Genomic DNA, 20,573 nt, shown 5'->3' on the forward strand with positions numbered 1-20,573 from the left:
GAATCTGTCTTACGTCCAGGCGGCAAAGAGGCTGAACTCTCGGCAGGCTAGATGGGCTCTTTTCTTTGGCCGGTTTGACTTCACGATGACCTACCGGCCTGGGTCGCGTAATGTCAAACCGGACGCTCTCTCTCGCCAGTTCTCCACAGAAGAAGCCCCAACCTGCCCTGGAACTATCCTTCCGCCCAGCCGAGTCGTTGGGTTACTCACGTGGGACATTCGCCGGGTCGTCACCGAGGCCCAGGCACAGGAGCCAGATCCCAGGACGGGACCCCAAACCCGTCTCTTCGTCCCAGCCACAGCTCGCTCCCCCGTCCTACAATGGGCCCATGGATCTCGCATCGCCTGCCATCCTGGAAGTGGTCGCACACTGTCGCTCTTAAAAAGACATTATTGGTGGCCATCCATGGAGACGGACGTTAAGGAGTTTGTGGCTGCCTGTACCACCTGTGCATGTAATAAGGCCTCCCACCAACCTCCTGCGGGGCTTCTACACCCACTTCCGGTCCCAAGTCGCCCATGGTCACACATAGCCCTGGATTTCGTCACTGGTCTACCGGAATCTAATGGGAATACGGTAATCTTAACCATGGTGGACCGGTTCTCCAAGGCTGTGCATTTTGCGGCCCTGCCCAAGCTTCCTACAGCCTTCCAAACGGCCGAGATGCTAATCAATCTGGTGTTCCGTGTGCATGGGATCCCTGCAGACATCGTGTCAGACCGTGGACCCCAATTTACCTCCCAGGTGTGGAGGACTTTTTGCAAAGCCTTGGGAGCGACTGTCAGTCTCTCGTCCGGCTTCCACCCACAGTCCAATGGGCAGGCGGAGAGAGCAAATCAGGGCCTGGAGGCCGCCCTACGATGCATGGCCGCCCGCAACCCCAGGGGCTGGAGCGCTCACCTTGCCTGGGTCGAGTACGCCCACAATTCCCTGATTTCTTCCGCCACAGGCATATCTCCATTTGAGGCCTCCCTAGGTTATCAACCCCCACTATTCCCCGAGCAAGAGGCTGATGTGGCAGTTCCCTCGGTTGGGCACCATCTCCGTAGGTGCCGAAGGCTCTGGAAGACCACCCGGGCAGCCCTCCTCCGTACACGGGACATCAACCGGCGTTCGGCAGACCGCCATCGGAGACCTGGCCCCACCTATGCTCCTGGTCAGGCCGTGTGGCTGTCCACCACTAATATCCCCCTGCGCTCTGAATCCAAGAAACTCTCCCCCCGCTACATTGGTCCCTACATCATCGAGAACATCATAAACCCCACATCCGTGTGCTTGAAACTCCCTCGCCACATGCGCATCCACCCCACCTTCCACATCTCCCAGCTTAAACCAGTGGCTTTGTCCACATTGAACCCTCCGTCCGACCCCCCACCACCCTCCCGGCTCGTCGACGGGCACCCAGCATTCACGGTTCACCGGTTGTTGGACATTCGTAGGCGTGGCCGAGGTCTCCAGTACTTGGTGGATTGGGAGGGCTACGGGCCAGAGGAACGGTCCTGGGTCCCCCGATCTGCTATCCTCGACTCCAACCTGATCCGAGAATTCCACCGCCTACGCCCTGATAGACCCAGTAGGCCGCCTAGAGGCGGCCGTTGAGGGGGGGGTACTGTTAGGATTCGCCCAGCTCTTACCTTTTTACTTTCGTTTTCCCCGTTTTGGCGTTTTGTTTTCATCCGCGTTTATTTATTCCCCGTTAGTCCGGTCGGGTTTTTGTTCTCGTTAGTGTTTGCGTTGGTTTTTCCTGTTTGGCTCCCTTCTCCCCCTAGTGGCTTGGAGCGGTACTGTTCCCGGAGTTCGCTGCGGAAGCCAGCCAATAGATCGCTGGAGGGCGGACTCTACTCACCTGTGCCTCGTTTACCACCTCATCAACCACTGCATATAAACGCCGGCTTTTCCTCTGCTCTTCGCCAGATTGTCTGCTTGCCACCGCGGTACCGTGACGTCTGACTCCTGAACTACACATTACTCTGTGAGTTTAGTACCTTGTTGCTATTCAAGCCTTTAAACCTTGTTGTTTTTTCCCCTGCTGTCTGCAGCCCAGCGATCCCCACACCACCTGGCTTCCCGGCTTACCTATCGTCTCCTGGATTTTGGCTCCTTCGCTCCTTGTGTCCTGGTTCCACTCCTACCTGCCTCTTCGTGTTCCTCCAGACCCTGGACTGCTTGGGACACCTTCCTGCACACCCGGATGAACACCACGGCTCCCCCTGTTCACCTCTCAGACACCCTGCGCCTTCTACCATCAGTACCGCCCCAGCCGCTTCCCCAGTGTTCTCCGTTGTTTGGTTCATTTAGTATTATCTTTCGTTTTGTTAATTCCAATAAAAGCCCCATTACCTACTTGTGGTTCTGACCTTTTTGTGCATCTATTGTTTGGGTTCCCCTCTGCTACGGGTTCACTTGAAACCCCCCCTTAACATATTGTGCCACTTCTCATGTGAATGTGCCTTTACTGAAAGGGAATACAGTATTCCAAGATAAAGCATCTCCACGATTAAGAAGCATAAGGAAACAATAACGAAGTGAAGGTAAAGTGCAGGTTTAATCGTATTTTTACACAGATTTTTAACACTTATTTTTAATTGTATTTCAGTGTTTTATATTACATTTGTGTTATTTTCAGTGTATAAGTGCCAAAAACATTCCCATTATTTTACATTAGCCTAAAATATATGCAGTTCCATGGGATGCATTAACAGGTTTCCCATACATCCTTATGGGAAAAAAAATACCTTGAAACTCAATGCCTTTTAAACTCAACACCACTCCCAGAACCAATTGACGTTGAGTTTCAAGGTGCCACTGTATAGCTGAAAACATGTACACACCCCTTCTGATTATTGGGGTCAGGTGTTTCAGCCATATCCTTTGTTAACAGGTGTATACAATTACAACTTTTGTGGCAGCAGACTGGTGAAGGCCCTTTCCTCCTCCAGCATTAGTGTCCCTGTGCACAAAGTGAGATCTCTAAAGATGGTTTGTCAGGTTTGGTGTGAATGGACTTTAATGAACTGCACAGACCCACTATCCTTCTTATTCTATTTAATATGATGCTAATAAAATACCTCCAAAGATTTTGAGTATATCATAATACGCTTAATAATGAGCAGGTTTATGTTTGTGAATAAAAATAACAGATATTATGGTTTTATTTCAATAGCATGAAATTAATTGTCATTACACAGTAACCTTGTGATATTACACTGTTATGGGGAGAAAATATATCATCACTGTAGTTTAAAGCCATTAAAGTAATTCATTTAGCTTAAATATGCAAAGCATTCTGAAGTCATTAGAAATCACCCCACCGAGGCTGTAGAAGTTATACTTTAGATACAGTTTACTCTCCCAATTCCCTACTGTTTTTAGGAGTTGTCACATTCAAAAACCCACACTGGCTGAGGAGCTAGCATTTTCCTCCTCTGATAAACAATAAATAAATAAATAATAAAAATACTGTGCAGGTTAAAAGATAGTAAACATGTGCATTTTTAGTGTCAGAAGTTTTTTCTCAGTTTAGTAACTCCCAATTCCCTATTGTTTTTATGACTTTCGTCACATTCACAACCCCCACACTGGCTTAGAAGCTAGCATTTTTCTCCTCTAACAAGAATAGATAAATAAATAATAAAATACTGTGCAAGTTAAAAGATAGTCAACATGTGCATGAAATATTGAACCATTAATACACTTAATGAAGTTGAGATATTAGGATATGACAATAATATGAGCTCCATTAGCTTTTTCAATACACATTATGCTAATTTTAAACTCAACCAATTGTCTCTAAATGTTTACTACTGAAATTTTAGTATATACACTGATCAGCCATAACATTAAAACCACCTCCTTGTTTCTACACTCACTGTCCATTTTATCAGCTCCACGTACCATATAGGAGCACTTTGAACTTCTACTTCTACTATTACTGACTGTAGTCCATCTATTTCTCTACATACATTTTTAGCCAGCTTTCACCCTGTTCTTCAATGATCAAAACCACCACAGCGAAGATATTATTTAGGTGGTGGATCATTCTCAGCACTGCAGTGACACTGACATGGTGGTGGTGTGTTAGTGTGTGTTGTGCTGGTATGAGTGGATCAGACACAGCAGCGCTGTTTTTAAATACAGTGTCCACTCACTGTCCACTCTATTAGACACTCCTACCTAGTTGGTCTACTTTGTAGATGTAAAGTCAGAGATGATCGCTCATCCATTGCTGCTGTTTGAGTTGGTCATCTTCTAGACCAGGGTTCCCCCAATAGGCGGCCCGCAAAAGTTTAACCGATGGCCCGCTGCCAATACGTCAATACGTCACTGGTTAAAAAAAACCCGTATCTAACTGCTTGCAAGCTCTGTGTGGATACAGCGCATGTAAGTCGTAAAACTACATCTGCACAAGAGAATGTAACGGCAGCGTCTTTGCATGTGTCGTGGAACTTAGCGAAAGGTAAGAAGCCTTGTAGGCAGCAATCAAATTTGCAATCTTTTCTTTTCGACTCTCTGATTTTGCCGGGAAGGTGTCATTACAGCTGCTGTGACGTGCTTTGAAGTGCCATTTTATATTAGCCACCTTGCAGACTGCTACAGTTTGGGAGCATATTAAGCAAGTCGGCTTAGCATTTGTATGACTCGGTAAAATAAAACGAAACTCCTCGGTCCACACAGAACTGAATTGTCTATTTTCATGATCAACTTTTAGTTTTTTAGCATTGGCCATGTTTTACGACTTACATGCACTGTATCCACACAGAGGGTTTGCGAGCAGTTAGATAAGTTTTTTTTTTACCAGTGACGTATTGGCAGCGGGTCAACTTCAGGTCTCTTGTTTCAACCTGCCGCTGTCACTTCTCCCACTGAATGGTGAATAAGATCAGTTAACTGCAGTTAGGTCTACCTAATTACATAATAATAATAATAACAAAAACAACTCACTGGCCCTTGCCTTTGCGATGATAGTTGAATGTGGCCCTTGAGAAAAAATAATTGGGGACCCCTGTTCTAGACCTTCATCAGTGGTCACAGGACGCAGCCCACGGGGCGCTGTTGGCTGGATATATAAATAAATGTTATGACTGATCAGTGTGTATGTATATACAGTGTATCACAAAAGTGTGTACACCCCTCACATTTCTGCAGATATTTAAGTATATATTTTCATGGGACAACACTGACAAAATGACACTTTGACACAATGAAAAGTAGTCTGTGTGCAGCTTATATAACAGTGTAAATTTATTCTTCCCTCAAAATAACTCAATATACAGCCATTAATGTCTAAACCACCGGCAACAAAAGTGAGTACACCCCTAGGAGATTACACCCCTAAATGTCCAAATTGAGCACTGCTTGTCATTTTCCCTCCAAAATGTCATGTGTCTCGTTAGTGTAACTAGGTCTCAGGTGTGCATAGGGAGCAGGTGTGTTCAATTTAGTAGTACAGCTCTCACACTCTCTCATACTGGTCACTGAAAGTTCCAACATGGCACCTCATGGCAAAGAACTCTCTGAGGATCTTAAAAGACGAATTGTTGTGCTACATGAAGATGGCCAAGGCTACACCCTGAAACTGAGCTGCAGCATAGTGGCCAAGATCATCCAGCGTTTTAAAAGAGCAGGGTCCACTCAGAACAGACCTCGCGTTGGTCGTCCAAAGAAGCTGAGTGCACGTGCTCAGCGTCACATCCAACTGCTGTCTTTGAAAGATAGGCGCAGGAGTGCTGTCAGCATTGCTGCAGAGATTGAAAAGGTGGGGGGTCAGCCGGTCAGTGCTCAGACCATACGCCGCACACTACATCAAATTGGTCTGCATGGCTGTCACCCCAGAAGGAAGCCTCTCCTGAAGTCTCTACACAAGAAAGCCCGCAAACAGTTTGCTGAAGACATGTCAACAAAGGACATGAGACCAAGATTAATTTGTTTGGTTCAGATGGTCTCAAGCATGTGTGGTGGCAATCAGGTGAGGAGTACAAAGATAAGTGTGTCATGCCTACAGTCAAGCAAGGTGGTGGGAATGCCATGGTCTGGGGCTGCATGAGTGCAGCAGGTGTTGGGGAGTTACATTTCATTGAGGGACACATGAACTCCAATATGTACTGTGAAATACTGAAGCAGAGCATGATCCCCTCCCTCCGGAAACTGGGTCGCAGGGCAGTGTTCCAGCATGATAATGACCCCAAACACACCTCTAAGACGACCACTGCTTTATTGAAGAGGCTGAGGGTAAAGGTGATGGACTGGCCAAGCATGTCTCCAGACCTAAACCCAATAGAACATCTTTGGGGCATCCTCAAGCGGAAGGTGGAGGAGCGCAAAGTCTCGAATATCCGCCAGCTCCGTGATGTCGTCATGGAGGAGTGGAAAAGCATTCCAGTGGCAACCTGTGAAGCTCTGGTAAACTCCATGCCCAGGAGAGTTAAGGCAGTTCTGGGAAATAATGGTGGCCACACAAAATATTGACACTTCAGGAACTTTCACTAAGGGGTGTACTCACTTTTGTTGCCGGTGGTTTAGACATTAATGGCTGTATATTGAGTTATTTTGAGGGAAGAATAAATTTACACTGTTATATAAGCTGCACACAGACTACTTTTCATTGTGTCAGTGTCATTTTGTCAGTGCTGTCCCATGAAAAGATATACTTAAATATCTGCAGAAATGTGAGGGGTGTACTCACTTTTGTGATACACTGTATATATAGTATTGTGAAAATTAAATAAGGCTCAAAATAATGTTGGTTATTTAATATTTTTCACATAAAGGTCTACAACAAACCCATTCCTGATCCCACAGAATATTCTGCGCATGTCTTTACCTCCAACAGAAGAAAAGAACAAAATTTTCCACTATGTGTTTTTTCTTCTTTTCCTTCATTTTCATTTCTCAGATGTTCTGAACTTATTAAAATCTTCCCGTGCTGCTGGGGTGGCTGTGGATATTGAGTGAATTGTGAATTGAAAATGTCAGTAGAGGATGAGACTGAAGCAGAAAATGAGAAGAGAGATCAGGCAATTAGGGAGAGAAACTTGTTACTTATCCGATCTCAGAAGCTGTGCTCACTCATCTCGCAATATTACCTTTTTTTATTCACTCCAACACTCGTGGGAATCAATAATATTTATAAGTTCTGCTATAGAATCTGCTTTATTGTGATCAGGGTCACGGTGGATCTGGAGCAAATCTGGAAACACTGGGCACAAGGCAGGAACACATTGTGGACAGGGTGCCAATCCTACTGCTGCTAATGCAGGACACGGCATACTCACTCTGTCACCTACTTAATCACACTGGGGGGTCATTTAGAGCAACCAAAAACACACTTAAAGTACATAGTTCTGTCTGTCTGTCTATCTAGTACCTAGAAGACTCTTAGAGTACATATTTCTATCTGTCTGTCTGTCTATCTATTTGTTACCTAGAAAACACTTAAAGTACATATTTCTGTTTGTCTGTCTATCTAGTACCTAAAAGACAATTAGAGTACATATTTTTGTCTGTCTATCTATCTGTCTATCTAGTACCAAGAAGACAATTAGAGTACATATTTCTGTCTGTCTATCTAGTACCTAAAAGACAATTAGAGTACATATTTCTGTACTGGCTGTCTGTCTGTCTATCTTAGGGCTGGGCGATTTTGCAAAAAAAAAAAAATCTCGATTATCTTAATATTATTACCGACTGTCGATTACGATTTCGATTTTTTTGTTCTTGTATAATGCAATTGAAAAAAGACTTACATTTCTTTTCTTTTTTGCATTTTAATTTAAAAGACTGCAGAAGTGAAAAATAGTAACACCACCACCTATAATTATCATTTCAAGAGACTCAAACTTTATAACAATAACGATATAAAAATAATTAAAACAAAATAGAAATCTTAATTAGCTATATCCTTTATAAGAATAGCTCACAAACAACCCTTACTTTAAATATTGTGCAGCAGAACCTCCTTACATTAAGAAAAGTGCAAAACTACAAAAAGTTCTACAGGTTTCTTAAAAGGAACACGAGTCTGTGAAGTGAAGTGAGTCTGTATCAGTATCTAGGCTGGGGGGGGGGGGGGGGGGGCATCAAGTAATCACTCTGCTCAGCTTTGATTTTGTCCTCTTGTGACTCTGGGGGGGTGGATGGAGGTCTTAAGATCTGCTTCTAACAATATAGACTACAATTCCCATGCTCCCACGGACTGTCACGTGACTAGCAGATGTCCCCGGTCAGTCAATCCTGATCGCGCTCATCGGCTCCGGAGTTGTGATTCAGTTCGGCTGTGTTTGATTCAGTGACTCTTATTTGAACTCTGTTTGTGTCTCGTTTTGCTGATCGTGTTTGCGCTCCTTATTTCTGAATCTAACCGTTACCGTGTATAATCCTTGTTGTCTTCCGTTTACTGTTTTAGTTTATCCTCTGGTTTTGCACTCTACCTGATTTTGTAGACTGTTTTTGCCCTTTAATATTAAACTTTCCCTGATTTATATTCCGCGAGCATCTGGTCAGTTTCTGCCTCGTGACATGTTAGTATTTTAATTAAAAGATAAAGTATGTAAACAATCACGATTGTCACATTTCTAACATCGGGTGAAAACGTTCATGCGAATTAACCAAATTCATCGTGAAAATCGCCCAGCCGTAGTCTATCTATCTAGTACCTAGAAGACAATTAGAGTACATATTTCTGTACGGTATGTCTGTATATCTATTTAGTACCTAAAAGATAATTAGAGTACATATTTCTGTACTTTCTGTCTGTCTGTCTATCTATCTAGTACCAAGAAGACAATTAGTCTGTCTGTCTGTGTCTGTCTGTCTGTCCGTCTGTGTATCTATCTATCTATCCATCTTGTACCTAGAAGACATAGTCATGTCTGTCTGTCTGTCTGTCTGTCTGTCTGTCTGTCTGTCTATATATCTATCTTGTACCTAAAAGACACTTAGAGTCTATCTATCTATCTATCTATCTATCTATCTATCTATCTATCTATCTATCTATCTATCTATCTATCTATCTTGTACCTAAAAGATACTTAGAGTACTATCTTGTGCCTAAAAGATACTTAGAGTACATAGTTATGTCTGTCTGTCTGTCTGTCTATCTATCTAGTTAGTTAGTTAGTTAGTTAGTACCGGGAGGAAAATAAAACAGAAAGGATTAACTGAGTAAAACTAAGTAAGGACTGAGGACGCAAAGTGAAACTGCAATTGAGCATGGTGAGCCAGCTACTCAATCCACCAATGTGCCACAAGTCAATCACAGACCAATGCTTCTCCCTGAAGTAGACTGTAGAGAGAAAAGATTAGGAAAGACATACCCCCACAGATACCCTTAACACTGCAATGCTTTCTAGTATTTTCTTACTAGTTTTAGGGAGATCCTCTATTGTCTCTCAAGGCATTACCATCTGTCTCAAGCACAATGACTCACACTTGACACTGAACTGAGAGCATGGCTTTATAGTGGTCAGTTCAGGTGAGGTGCTGCGGTGCATTAGCACTAGTGAGTGCCAGTAGTTTATTCAGAGTGTTTGTGTATCAACCTGCACATTTGTTGTTTTGGTGGAAGCAGAAGTGGCAGGTCGATCCCTTTTATTTGTTTATAGACCAGTGCCTATTTATGAACTCATACTAAACCATTTTTTGTTGTTTAAAGATTATTTTTAATGGTTTAATACATTAAGATACGTTAAGCTTTGTTTTTTAATGATAAGCGTTTTAGACTCTCTCGGAAAAGCTGATTCTTACAATTTCTCAGAACCCCGAGCTATAACACAAGTTTAAATGTGAAACAGTAAGGAAACTCCAGCTAAACACAGATACATGTGGAGCTTTCAGGGTGAATTTGACGGTTATTCCACACAAATGCAGATTCGTCTCATATTCGCACTTTAATGATGTTTTACCGCACTGCTCAAGCCAAGCGCTGAATAAAACGGCGGTCGCACACATGCCGAGTTTAGGGGAAACGTGAAGTTTAAGGGAACAAATTTCTTGATGAAGGGCATTGAGTTTCAAAGTACCAATATTCTTTTTTTTGTCATTACCAAGGGTGCCAATAATTATGGAGCTGATTGCTTGTTGCCAAAGTCCATATTTCATTCTAATTTTAATTTGCTAACTTTAAAAAAAAAAAGCCAAATCACATAGTGTTTATTTTTTAACACTGATTCCTTAATGATTGCAGTTGCTGATTTTTTTTTTATCTGTGACTTGTTTTTTTGACCTCTACTGATTGAGTAACTTAACTGAGACATTTTTATCTCTTTGCTGTTATTTAAAATAAACTATAAATTAACTGTGAGTTCATTTTAAAAGGTCAAACTAAACAGGTTATAATTATAATTATTTACCGGTGGCTGATATCAAGGGGTAGTATTAAAGCAGTAACATTATTTCCTTTGGTCCATTTCAGGGGTTACCGACCCTGCAGAAATGCCTCATTACTTATTTACAGAGAAATGCTTTATAAACATCTGAACCTCTGCAGAGTGAACTTGCCCCATTGGTTATAACTTGATACCTCAGGCGTACTGCACAACAAAACAAAGGACACATGCACTTTATCATTCTGTTTTATATAAATGGTGAAGGTTTGAAAAATAAAAGTAGACCCCTTTGAGATTAAAGAATAAAACTGCCCACAGCAACAACAGAGACTATGCAACCCGCACTGTGATGTATAGTTGTGAATATGATTTTATAAGGAACAGCAAACATTTATTTCATGGGGTTCCTGAGTCCTAAGCATGCACATAAGTTCATCTAAAGACAATACTTACCAAAAGCAGTGTAGAACTCATCCTTAGTAAGGTGCTCATCATCAGAGACATCGTTATATTTTAGCAGGTCGAACAGAGTGCACTCTGATGCTGTATTACTCAAACCCTCCTGCTTGATGACCTAAAGACAACAACAGCGAAGGGATGGTGATTAGTTCAGGAAGCTTGACAATGCAATTGGTTTCACTGCATGAAAGAGGCTCCTGAAAGGTGGTACCCCCTGAAAGGTGGCTCAGTGTGTAGCACTCACAGCAAGAAGGTCCTGGACCGATCCCCAGGTGGGGTGGTCCAGGTCCTTTCTGTGTGGAGTTCTCCCTGTGTCTGCATGGGTTTCCTTCGGGAGTTCCGGCTTCCTCCCACAGTCCAAAGACATGCAAGTGAGGTGAATTGGAGATACAAAATTGTCTATGACTGTGTTTGACATTAAACTTGTGATTTGATAAATCATGTTTAAGGAGTAACTGCTTCTGTCATGAATGTAACCAAAGTGTGTAAAACATGACGTTAAAATCCTAATGAATAAAAAAATAGGTCTGTATGAAGCTCTTTTGATTGTGGACAGTGTCATTCGTGATCTAACTCATGGCAGACCTGTTTTACTGGTTCTTGGATAACATTAGACATTACATATACATTTTTTATCATTCCATCTTTTTTACAAGAATATCCCTGATTGTTTCTTCAAGACAATGCCAAGCAACGTACTGCATGTTTACACCGATCAGCCATAACATTAAAACCACCTCCTTGTTTCTACATTCACTGTCTATTTTATCAGCTCCACGTACCATATAGAAGCACTTTGTAGTTCTACAATTACTGACTGTAGTCCATTTGTTTCTCTGCATGCTTTGTTAGCCCCCTTTAATGCTGCTCTTCAATGGTCAGGACCCCCACAGGACCACTACAGAGCAGGTATTATTTTGGTGATGGATCATTCTCAGCACTGCAGTGACACTGACATGGTGGTGGTGTGTTAGTGTGTGTTGTGCTGGTATGAGAGGATAAGAGACAGCAGCGCTGATGGAGCTTTTAAATACCTCACTGTCACTGCTGGACTGAGAATAGTCCACAAACAAAAAATATTCAGCCAACAGCGCCCCATGGGCAGCGTCCTGTGACCACTGATGAAGGTCTAGAAGATGACCAACTCAAACAGCAGCAATAGATGAGCGATCGTCTCTGACTTTGCATCTAGGTAGGAGCGTCTAATAGAGTGGACAGTGAGTGGACACGGTATTTAAAAACTCCAGCAGCGCTGCTGTGTCTGATCCACTCATACCAGCACAACACACACTAACACACCACCACCGTGTCATTGTCACTGCAGTGCTGAGAATGATCCACCACCCAAATAATACCTGCTCTGTTCTGTGGTGGTTCTATGGGGGTCCTGACCATTGAAGAACAGGGTAAAAGCAGGCTAAAAAGGTAAGCAGAGAAACAGATGCACTACAGTCAGTAATTGTAGGGCTACAAAGTGCTTCTATATGGTGAGTGGAGCTGATAAAATGGACAGTGAGTATAGAAACAAGGAGGTGGTTTTAATGTCATGGCTGACCGGTGTATATATATACATACATACATACATACATACATACATGTGTTGTAGCCATTAATTACATATTACTGATTAATTGCAACATTAAAAATGTTGCTTTAAATACAGGTCAAAAGGTTTTCCAACAGATTGCAGTCTATTTTATTTAATTTTTTGTTTCTATTTTCCCAACTTTAGGGTTAGTTTATACATACCATCTTTGTGGGCACTGTATAATAAATAGCAACTTCACTTGAGTCTGTCAACATAAGACTTTTCACTTATAAAGAGAAAACATCATGTTCAGTGACCTTAAACCACAGCATGCAGGAACTCAACAGTGCAAAGTTGCATTTAAGTGATTGTTTAAAGGGCAGCTTTCTATAGCCACGGCCTCTGAAGAGAGAATCGCCTCACACTGCATCTTCACAAATGATTTTTTAGTTATTTAATTTTAGTAATTTATTTATATGTAGTCAGGAGAGCATAATGCTGCCCTTTTCAAAAGGGGTATGAAAAGGGCACTTCATACTTGCTATGCTACCTCACACACACACTCAAAAACATTGGGACAGAGGCTTGCTTACCTTGGTGTTTTATCAACCGTGTTCTGCAAGTGGAATTTGCACCCCTATATCATGACATACACTATATTGCCAAAAGCATTCACTCACCCATCCAAATAATTGAATTCAGGTGTTCCAATCACTTCCATCACCACAGGTGTATAAAACCAAGCACCTAGACATGCAGACTGCTTCTACAAACATTTGTGAAAGAATGGGTCGCTCTCAGGAGTTTAGTGAATTCCAGCGTGGTACCGTGATGCCACCTGTGCAACAAGTCCAGTTGTGAAATTTCCTCGCTACTAAATATATTCCACAGTCAACTGTCAGTGGTATTGTAACAAAGTGGAAGCGATTGGGAACTACAGCAACTCAGCCCGAGGTGGTAGGCCACGTAAAATGACAGAGCGGGGTCAGCGGATGCTAAGTGTGCAGAGGTCGCCGCAGAGTCAATCGCTACAGACCTCCAAACTTCATGTGGCCTTCAGATTAGCTCAAGACAAGTGTGTAGAGAGCTTCATGGAGTGGGTTTCCATAGCCGAGCAGCTGCATCCAAGTCTTACATCGCCAAGCGCAATGCAAAGTGTCGGATGCAGTGGTGTAAAGCACGCCGCCACTGGACTCTAGAGCAGTGGAGACGTGTTCTCTGGAGTGACGAATCACGCTTCTCTGTCTGGCAATCTGATGGACGAGTTTGGGTTTGGCGGTTGCCAGGAGAACGGTACTTGTCTGACTGCATTGTGCCAAGTGTAAAGTTTGGTGGAGGGGGGATTATGGTGTTGGGGTGTTTTTCAGGAGTTGGGCTCGGCCCCTTAGTTCCAGTGAAAGGAACTCTTAATGCTTCAGCATAATAAGAGATTTTGGACAATTTTATGCAACTCTGTGGGAACAGTTTGAGGATGGCCCCTTCCTGTTCCAACATGACTGGACACCTGTGCACAAAGCAAGGTCCATAAAGACATGGATGAGTGAGTTTGGTGTGGAAGAACTTGACTTGTCTGCACAGAGTCCTGACCTCAACCCGATAGAACACTTTTGGGATGAATTAGAGCGGAGACTGCAAGTCAGACCTTCTCATCCAACATCAGTGTCTGACTGATGTGCTTCTAATAGAATGGTCAAAAATTCCCATAAACGCACTCCTAAACCTTGTGGAAAGTCTTCCCAGAAGAGTTGAAGCTGTTATAGCTGCAAAGGGTGGGCCAACATCATATTAAACCCTATGGATTAAGAATGGGATGTCACTCAAGTTCATATGCGTGTGAAGGCAGACGACTGAATACTCTTGGCAATATAGTGTATCTTGTAAATGCACGTTTTGCTGATAAGTGTGAATGGTCTATTCTGTCTTTGGCAAGAAGACCTTGACAGAAAAAAAACAAGCTAAAATGTGGACTCATCTGACCACAGTACATGTTTCCACTGTCTTTCGGTCTATTTTAGAAGAGTTTGGACCCAGAGAACTTGGTGGTGTTTGTGTATAGAATTAATGTGTCTCTCACTTAGGGTCAACTTAGGCAGAACGTAGGTGGATATGCCATGCAGAATTGGATAAACTGCACAAATCCAGGTGTGCAAAGCTTGTAAAGACCTATTCAAGAAGACTTCCTGCCATAATAGCTGCTATTAAGGCTTCAACAAGGTATTGGATGGATGGATGGGTCACTTTATTAATCCCAAACAGAAAGTCAAGCATTACAGCATCTCAAGGTACGTTATAAAAAAAATGAAGTATGTAAGTATTACTGTACAATACTTGTTTGTTTATTAGGATTTTAACATCATGTTTTACACTTTTGGTTACATTCATGACCGGAACGGTAGTTACTCATTACAGAAGATTAATTCGTTCTCAAGGTTATATCAAACACAGTCATGGACAATTTAGTATTTCCAGTTCACCTCACTTGCATGTCTTTGGACTGTGGCAGGAAACTGGAGCACCCGAAGTAAACCCACACAGACACGGGGAGAACATGCAAACTTCACACAGAAAGGATCTGGACCTCCCCCACCTGGGGACCAAACCCAGGACCTTCTTGCTGTGAGACGACCCACTTAGCCGCCGTGCCACCCGTACAATACTTGTAGGTAATAAATATAATAAATATAAACTAAAGGGTCTAAATGTTTTTGTGAATTACAAAAGTTCAGTTTTAGATTTTAAATATTTGGTCATTACTTGTGGTTTGGTGTTGACTGGTACATGCAAATGGCAATAATTCAAAATCAAATGATGATACATCAGTCTGTCCTTTTCTTTCAAGCATAGATGACTTTTCCATTTTTTATTATTATCATTTATTTATTTTTGTACAAAATAAGAGAGCTTCACTCAGGTTTTCTGGGCTTCGAATGAAAGGTTAGGTTTGATTTGATCAAGGATCCATTTGCTTTTTAAGGTATTGTTTCTTATAACGGAGATTTAGTTTGCATTCTGTGGTTCGGTGGAGGACTGCATTATGTGACAATGGCTTGCCAAAGTACTTCTGAGGCTATATAAATATATTCAGTGTTTATATTTACAAAATGCACTCAAGTAGATTACACACAACAGATTACACATTACAGTTAATTTCTTTGTACTTTTGTTGGTTAAAAAACTGTTGAAGAGCACTAACCAGATATATACTGGAACACAGCTGTATGCAGTGATGAAACAAAAATGGAACTGTTTGGCCAGGAGATGTATGCCCTATCAGCGGTTTGTCTGGCAAAAGAAATGCTGATGACCCACAGTTAGGCATTTTTTTCTGCTTTGTTTTTCTTGATGTTGTGACCAGCCTCATTGATTCGCAGAAATACTCGTTATACCTTATGAGGTGAAACTGAATAATGATATGGGGGTGCTTCTCAGCATCAGGGACAAGGAGACTGGAATTGATTAATAAATGAATGCAACCAAATACAGCAACATTCTTGAAAAAGAAATCAGACAGGGACGACAGTTCACCTTATAACATAACAATGGCATAAAAGTCACAACAACCCTGGAGTGGACTGTAAGGCAATGTTCTTGAGTGACCCAGCAAAAGCCCAGACTTAAACCCCTTTGATCATCTGTGAAGAGACCTGAGACATTTAGATTTTTGGCATTTAGTAGACACTTTCATCCAAAGTGACTTACAATTTACAGTCTAAGCAATTGAGGGTAGGGGGCTTGCTCAAGGGCCCAACAGTGGCAACCTTGCAGTGGTGAGGTTTAAACCAGTGACCTTCTACTTACTAGTTCAGTACCTTAACCACTACGCTACAACTGCCCAACTATTGCCAAGTAGAATTGGATAAACTGCCCAAATCCGGGTGTGCAAAGCTTGTAAAGACCTTGTAAAGACTTGCTGCCATAATAGCTGCTATAAGGGCTTCTACAAAGTATTAACTAAAGGGTCTAAATAATTTTGTGAATACGAGATTTCAGTTTTAGATTTTAAATACTTACTCTTTTTAATTGGTCAATGACAAACAACAAAAAGTGTGCAAGTGGTCTGATAAACTTCTGAATCTACCGTACAATTCCTGTGCTGATGATACTTAAGTCATTCTGTCCTAGGGCTGGGCGATATGGATCAAAAATAATATCTCGATATTTTTTAGCTGATCGGCGATATACGATATATATCTCGATATTTTGTCATCCCATAAGGTAATAACAAAAAGACACTTCTGAGACAAAGCTACATGTTCCAAATTTTTTACAGGCACTTTTATTAATATTCATGCTGGGGAAGCTTCACACAAGAACTATTTTTCCTTAAAAAAAAAGAACTATTCTAAGAAATAATTTGTTGTTTTGTAACATCTCACCTGTTGTGTAATGTGAATTACAAATATGTCGTCTGGCCCTTTAAGAATGTTTCCGGCTGTGTTCTTCTGTTGTTTTGCACTGAGCTTGTGTGACATTAAAAGTAGCGTTCTCGTTAACCCCCCCTGACATGTTTGGACTATATACATTGTCTTACATCAGTCGCCACAACATTAACATTTGCATTATTATTTTTTTTTTTTAGGCATGACTAATCGTTCATGTTACTGTGTAACTATTACAACATTTAATGCATTTTAATCAGCATTCTGCTTAATGCACTTTATTATTATTTAACAGCTTCATTTGTTGTTTAATTGCTGTTTGCTCCTTGTTTACTGCAGAGTAAGTTCATGCAATTTTATTAATTTTTGGTTGTTTATTGCCGACAACAAGAAACAATATAAAAGAAGATAAATAAATGAATGACGTGTCGGACGTCGGGCGATCATCCAGTATAAACTAACACGACCACGTACAACATCCAGTACAGAAATCCCCATAATGTTTGTTTTTTACAGATAGAGCAAATACATGCACATCACATATACAAACACACAAGTCAGAACAACAGGAGACGCATCGTTACGTTATTATTACTTTCTCAACACTTGCATGATTTACACTCTATATATGACGTAAATACGTGCATGTTTATTTCCGTTTTCCAATATTGGTTTTTGAAATGAATAACGACTCGTTTTCTTGTTTTTCAACTTTGGGATTTGAAGTGAAAACGAATGACCAAAGGTACACGGAGCTGGAACCTTTTGTCTGGACTTGTTTTCGGCATTCTCTACAGAATACATTATTCTGCTGCTCATCTGACACTTCTCCACCACTGAATCCGAACCATCTCCAAATAATTGAGCCATTATTATTCTTTTTACTAAGCAGCTCCTCCACCGTCTCCATGCTATCATGGGTTTTACTTACAGAAATGTGTTCTGAGGGCAGAAAGAATTGGCGGTGGGGAGGGGCGAGTTGTGTTCAGTGAGGAAGAGAGGCAGGGCAAGGTGAACATGTGCAAGAGAAAGACGGAACGTAATTGGAACGTAACATCTATATCGATATACGATATTGTCTTATCTTATATCGCGTATGAAAATATATCGATATTTTATAAAATCTCGATATATCGCCCAGCCCTATTCTGTCCTTTTCTTTTATGAATAAATGTATTTTCCAATTATTTTTTTAAGTGTACAAAATAAGAGAGCTTCACCATGGTTGACTCGGCTTTGAATAAAAGGGTAGGTTCAATTTGATCAAGGATTCATCTTTTTATCTTTAGGCAAATTGAAGGTATTGTCTTGCTATTTAACGACATAGATGAGAATAGTCTGAACTATTTTAATGTTTGTTTGAAGAGACAAATCTTTTAATCTAAATATCTTTTTTAATTCATTCTTCTCTCTGTCAAGGGCCAGCCTGTGTAATCGCCATCTGTGTTAAAGTTGTATATATACACCGATTAGGCATAACATTATGACCACATCCTTGTTTCAACATTTAATGTCCATTTCATCAGCTCCACTTATTATATACAAGCACTTTGTAGTTCTACAGTTACTGATTATAGTCCATCTGTTTCTCTACATACTTTTTTCAGCCACTTTCACTCTGTTCTTCAATGGTCAGGACCACCACCGAGCAGGTATTATTTGGGTGGTGGATGATTCTCAGCACTGCAGTGACACTGACATGGTGGTGGTGTGTTAGTGTGTGTTGTGCAGGTATGAGTGGATCAAACACAGGAGCACTGCTGGATTTTTTAAATACCGTGTCCACTCACTGTTGGTCCACCTTGTAGATCGCTCATCTATTGCTGCTTTTTAAGTTGGTCATCTTCTAGACCTTCATCAGTGGTCACAGGACGCTGCCCACGGGGAGCTGTTGGCTGGATATATTTTTGTTTAGTGGACAATTCTCAGTCAAGCAGTGACAGTGAGGTGTTTAAAAACTCCAGCAGCGCTGCTGTGTTTTGTCCACTCATACTAGCACAACACACACACATATATATATACATAGAGAGAGAGAGTTAGAGAGAGAGCTAAATTCATTTTTCACTCTAATATTTAGCTCCTTCAGGTCTGACTAATTTTCTACTGTGTTGTGTCATCTGTATATCAAAGGTTATTGATGTTTCTTCCAGCAGCCTTTAATTCTTGATCATCTTCCTTAATCGTACTTCTCTATGTATATGTTTGGCAGACAGGTTAAACAATAATAATGACAAAATGCAGCCAATTATTATTCTTAAAGTTCTGCCAATCTTGCCCTGTCTCTTGTCACCTTAGGGCTAGACTACTGCAACTCCCTCTTGTCCTTTTTGATGTATGCCATTAGACCTTAGCAACTAATATAACATGCAATTGCATGTCTGGACTAAGCACTGCCACTATACTAGCACTCAAGTTGGTGGAATTAAATTGTTTTCTTTAAACAATGACTAAAGACTTCCCAATATAATAACTAATGATGTGTTCACCAATATAGTATTTATTAAACAATAACTTTATTACTGTCACTCAGCCTGTATTTCAGTTCTGCCAACTTAAGTGGAAAGTCATAAGTAAGAAAACTGTTAGAAGATAAATATGGTTAATTTCTTTGGCACTGCTCACCTGTGAAATCTCACTGCTGTCCACCCGCCCACTACCATCAGCATCAAAGCGTCTGAACATCAGGTCTACCACATGCCTCCTGGATTCCATGTCCCTTTTGTAGCTATCTTGGTCACCAGGTACGAGGTAACGCTGAGCGCAGAGTTCCAACACCTTCATTTTCAGTTTCTTGTAGTCGCCCAGATGACAGTTATCATCTGCAGGGATGAAATGAGAAACAAAGGTAAACAAAACTGTTGTGGAAACATCTAGTTTGCTGATAGTTTGTCCTAGTAAGATTTACAGGTGGCATATTGATCTGAGGTGCCTTTTTAGGTCTTAGAATCTCAGAGCTGTTTTATCTTCATTCTTATTTTTGTGTCAAAATATTATGGTATTGATTAGGGATGTAACGATGCACTAGAAGACGATCGATGCACATGTGCCACGATTCAAATCAGTTATTCATTTAAGATAAATCAATATTCACTTTAAACAGCAGAGGGCACTGGCACTATTCACCTCCCCTGGTTGACGGCAGTTCACAAAGTTGCCAAGTAGGGGATTTTCCAGCCAAACGTATTTATGTGAGGATAATTTCTTCATTTGTATTATTCATTTATTTATATAATGTTGGATTTGTTTTAAAATTTCATTTCATTTTTTTTACACAATAAGCATTATTTGGCATAGTTTGTACCTACCTCAGAAATAAAAGGGCATTCATTATTTAGATAAATAAAAGATAAGCACAAATACAGTATTTTATTTTTTTAAGAGAAATAATACAAGGAAACTTCGTCATAATTTGTCTTCAATTTCATTCGAAAATTTTTTTTATCGTGAACCCAGTATCATGAATCGTATCGCATTGTGGGTAGAGTGTATTGTTACATCCCTAGTATTGATATTTGTCAAGTCAAGTCAAATTTATTTGTATAGCACTTTTAACAAAGAACATTGACTCAAAGCAACTTTACAGAATTCAGGACCGACAGACCAAAAATCCCTGTTGAACAAGCCAAGGGTGACAGTGGCAAGGAAAAACTCCCATAAAATTACAGGAAGAAACCTTAAGCGGAACCAGACTTAGCAGGGACCCCCATCCTCCTTGGATGGCCTGGAGAATAATTTGAATAAATAGGATTTGTATTGATTCAAAAATATTTAATGATAAACAATAAATAAATATTTATTTATTAATTATTATTATTTTACTAGCCATATTTTGGTAAATGTGGGAGTGTCACATATTAAACAAACAAGCTATAAACAAGTTAGAG

The 20,573-nt window shown here is 41.0% G+C and overlaps 1 protein-coding gene across 1 annotated transcript in view; it reads right to left on the reverse strand.

The window, feature by feature from the left end:
• The window catches only part of fstl5 (follistatin-like 5), a 267,906-nt gene that overhangs the window by 105,475 nt on the left and 141,858 nt on the right, over positions 1 to 20,573 (reverse strand). Inside the window, exons 5-6 of the mRNA XM_063000647.1 lie at positions 19,312 to 19,508; positions 10,777 to 10,897 (exon numbers count right to left, since the gene is read on the reverse strand). Of these exons, the coding sequence (XP_062856717.1) occupies positions 10,777 to 10,897; positions 19,312 to 19,508 (318 nt within the window). The remainder of the gene's footprint in view (positions 1 to 10,776; positions 10,898 to 19,311; positions 19,509 to 20,573) is intronic.

The sequence above is a fragment of the Trichomycterus rosablanca genome, chromosome 8, assembly GCF_030014385.1.
Source record: "Trichomycterus rosablanca isolate fTriRos1 chromosome 8, fTriRos1.hap1, whole genome shotgun sequence".
NCBI classification, from domain to species: Eukaryota; Metazoa; Chordata; class Actinopteri; order Siluriformes; family Trichomycteridae; genus Trichomycterus; species Trichomycterus rosablanca.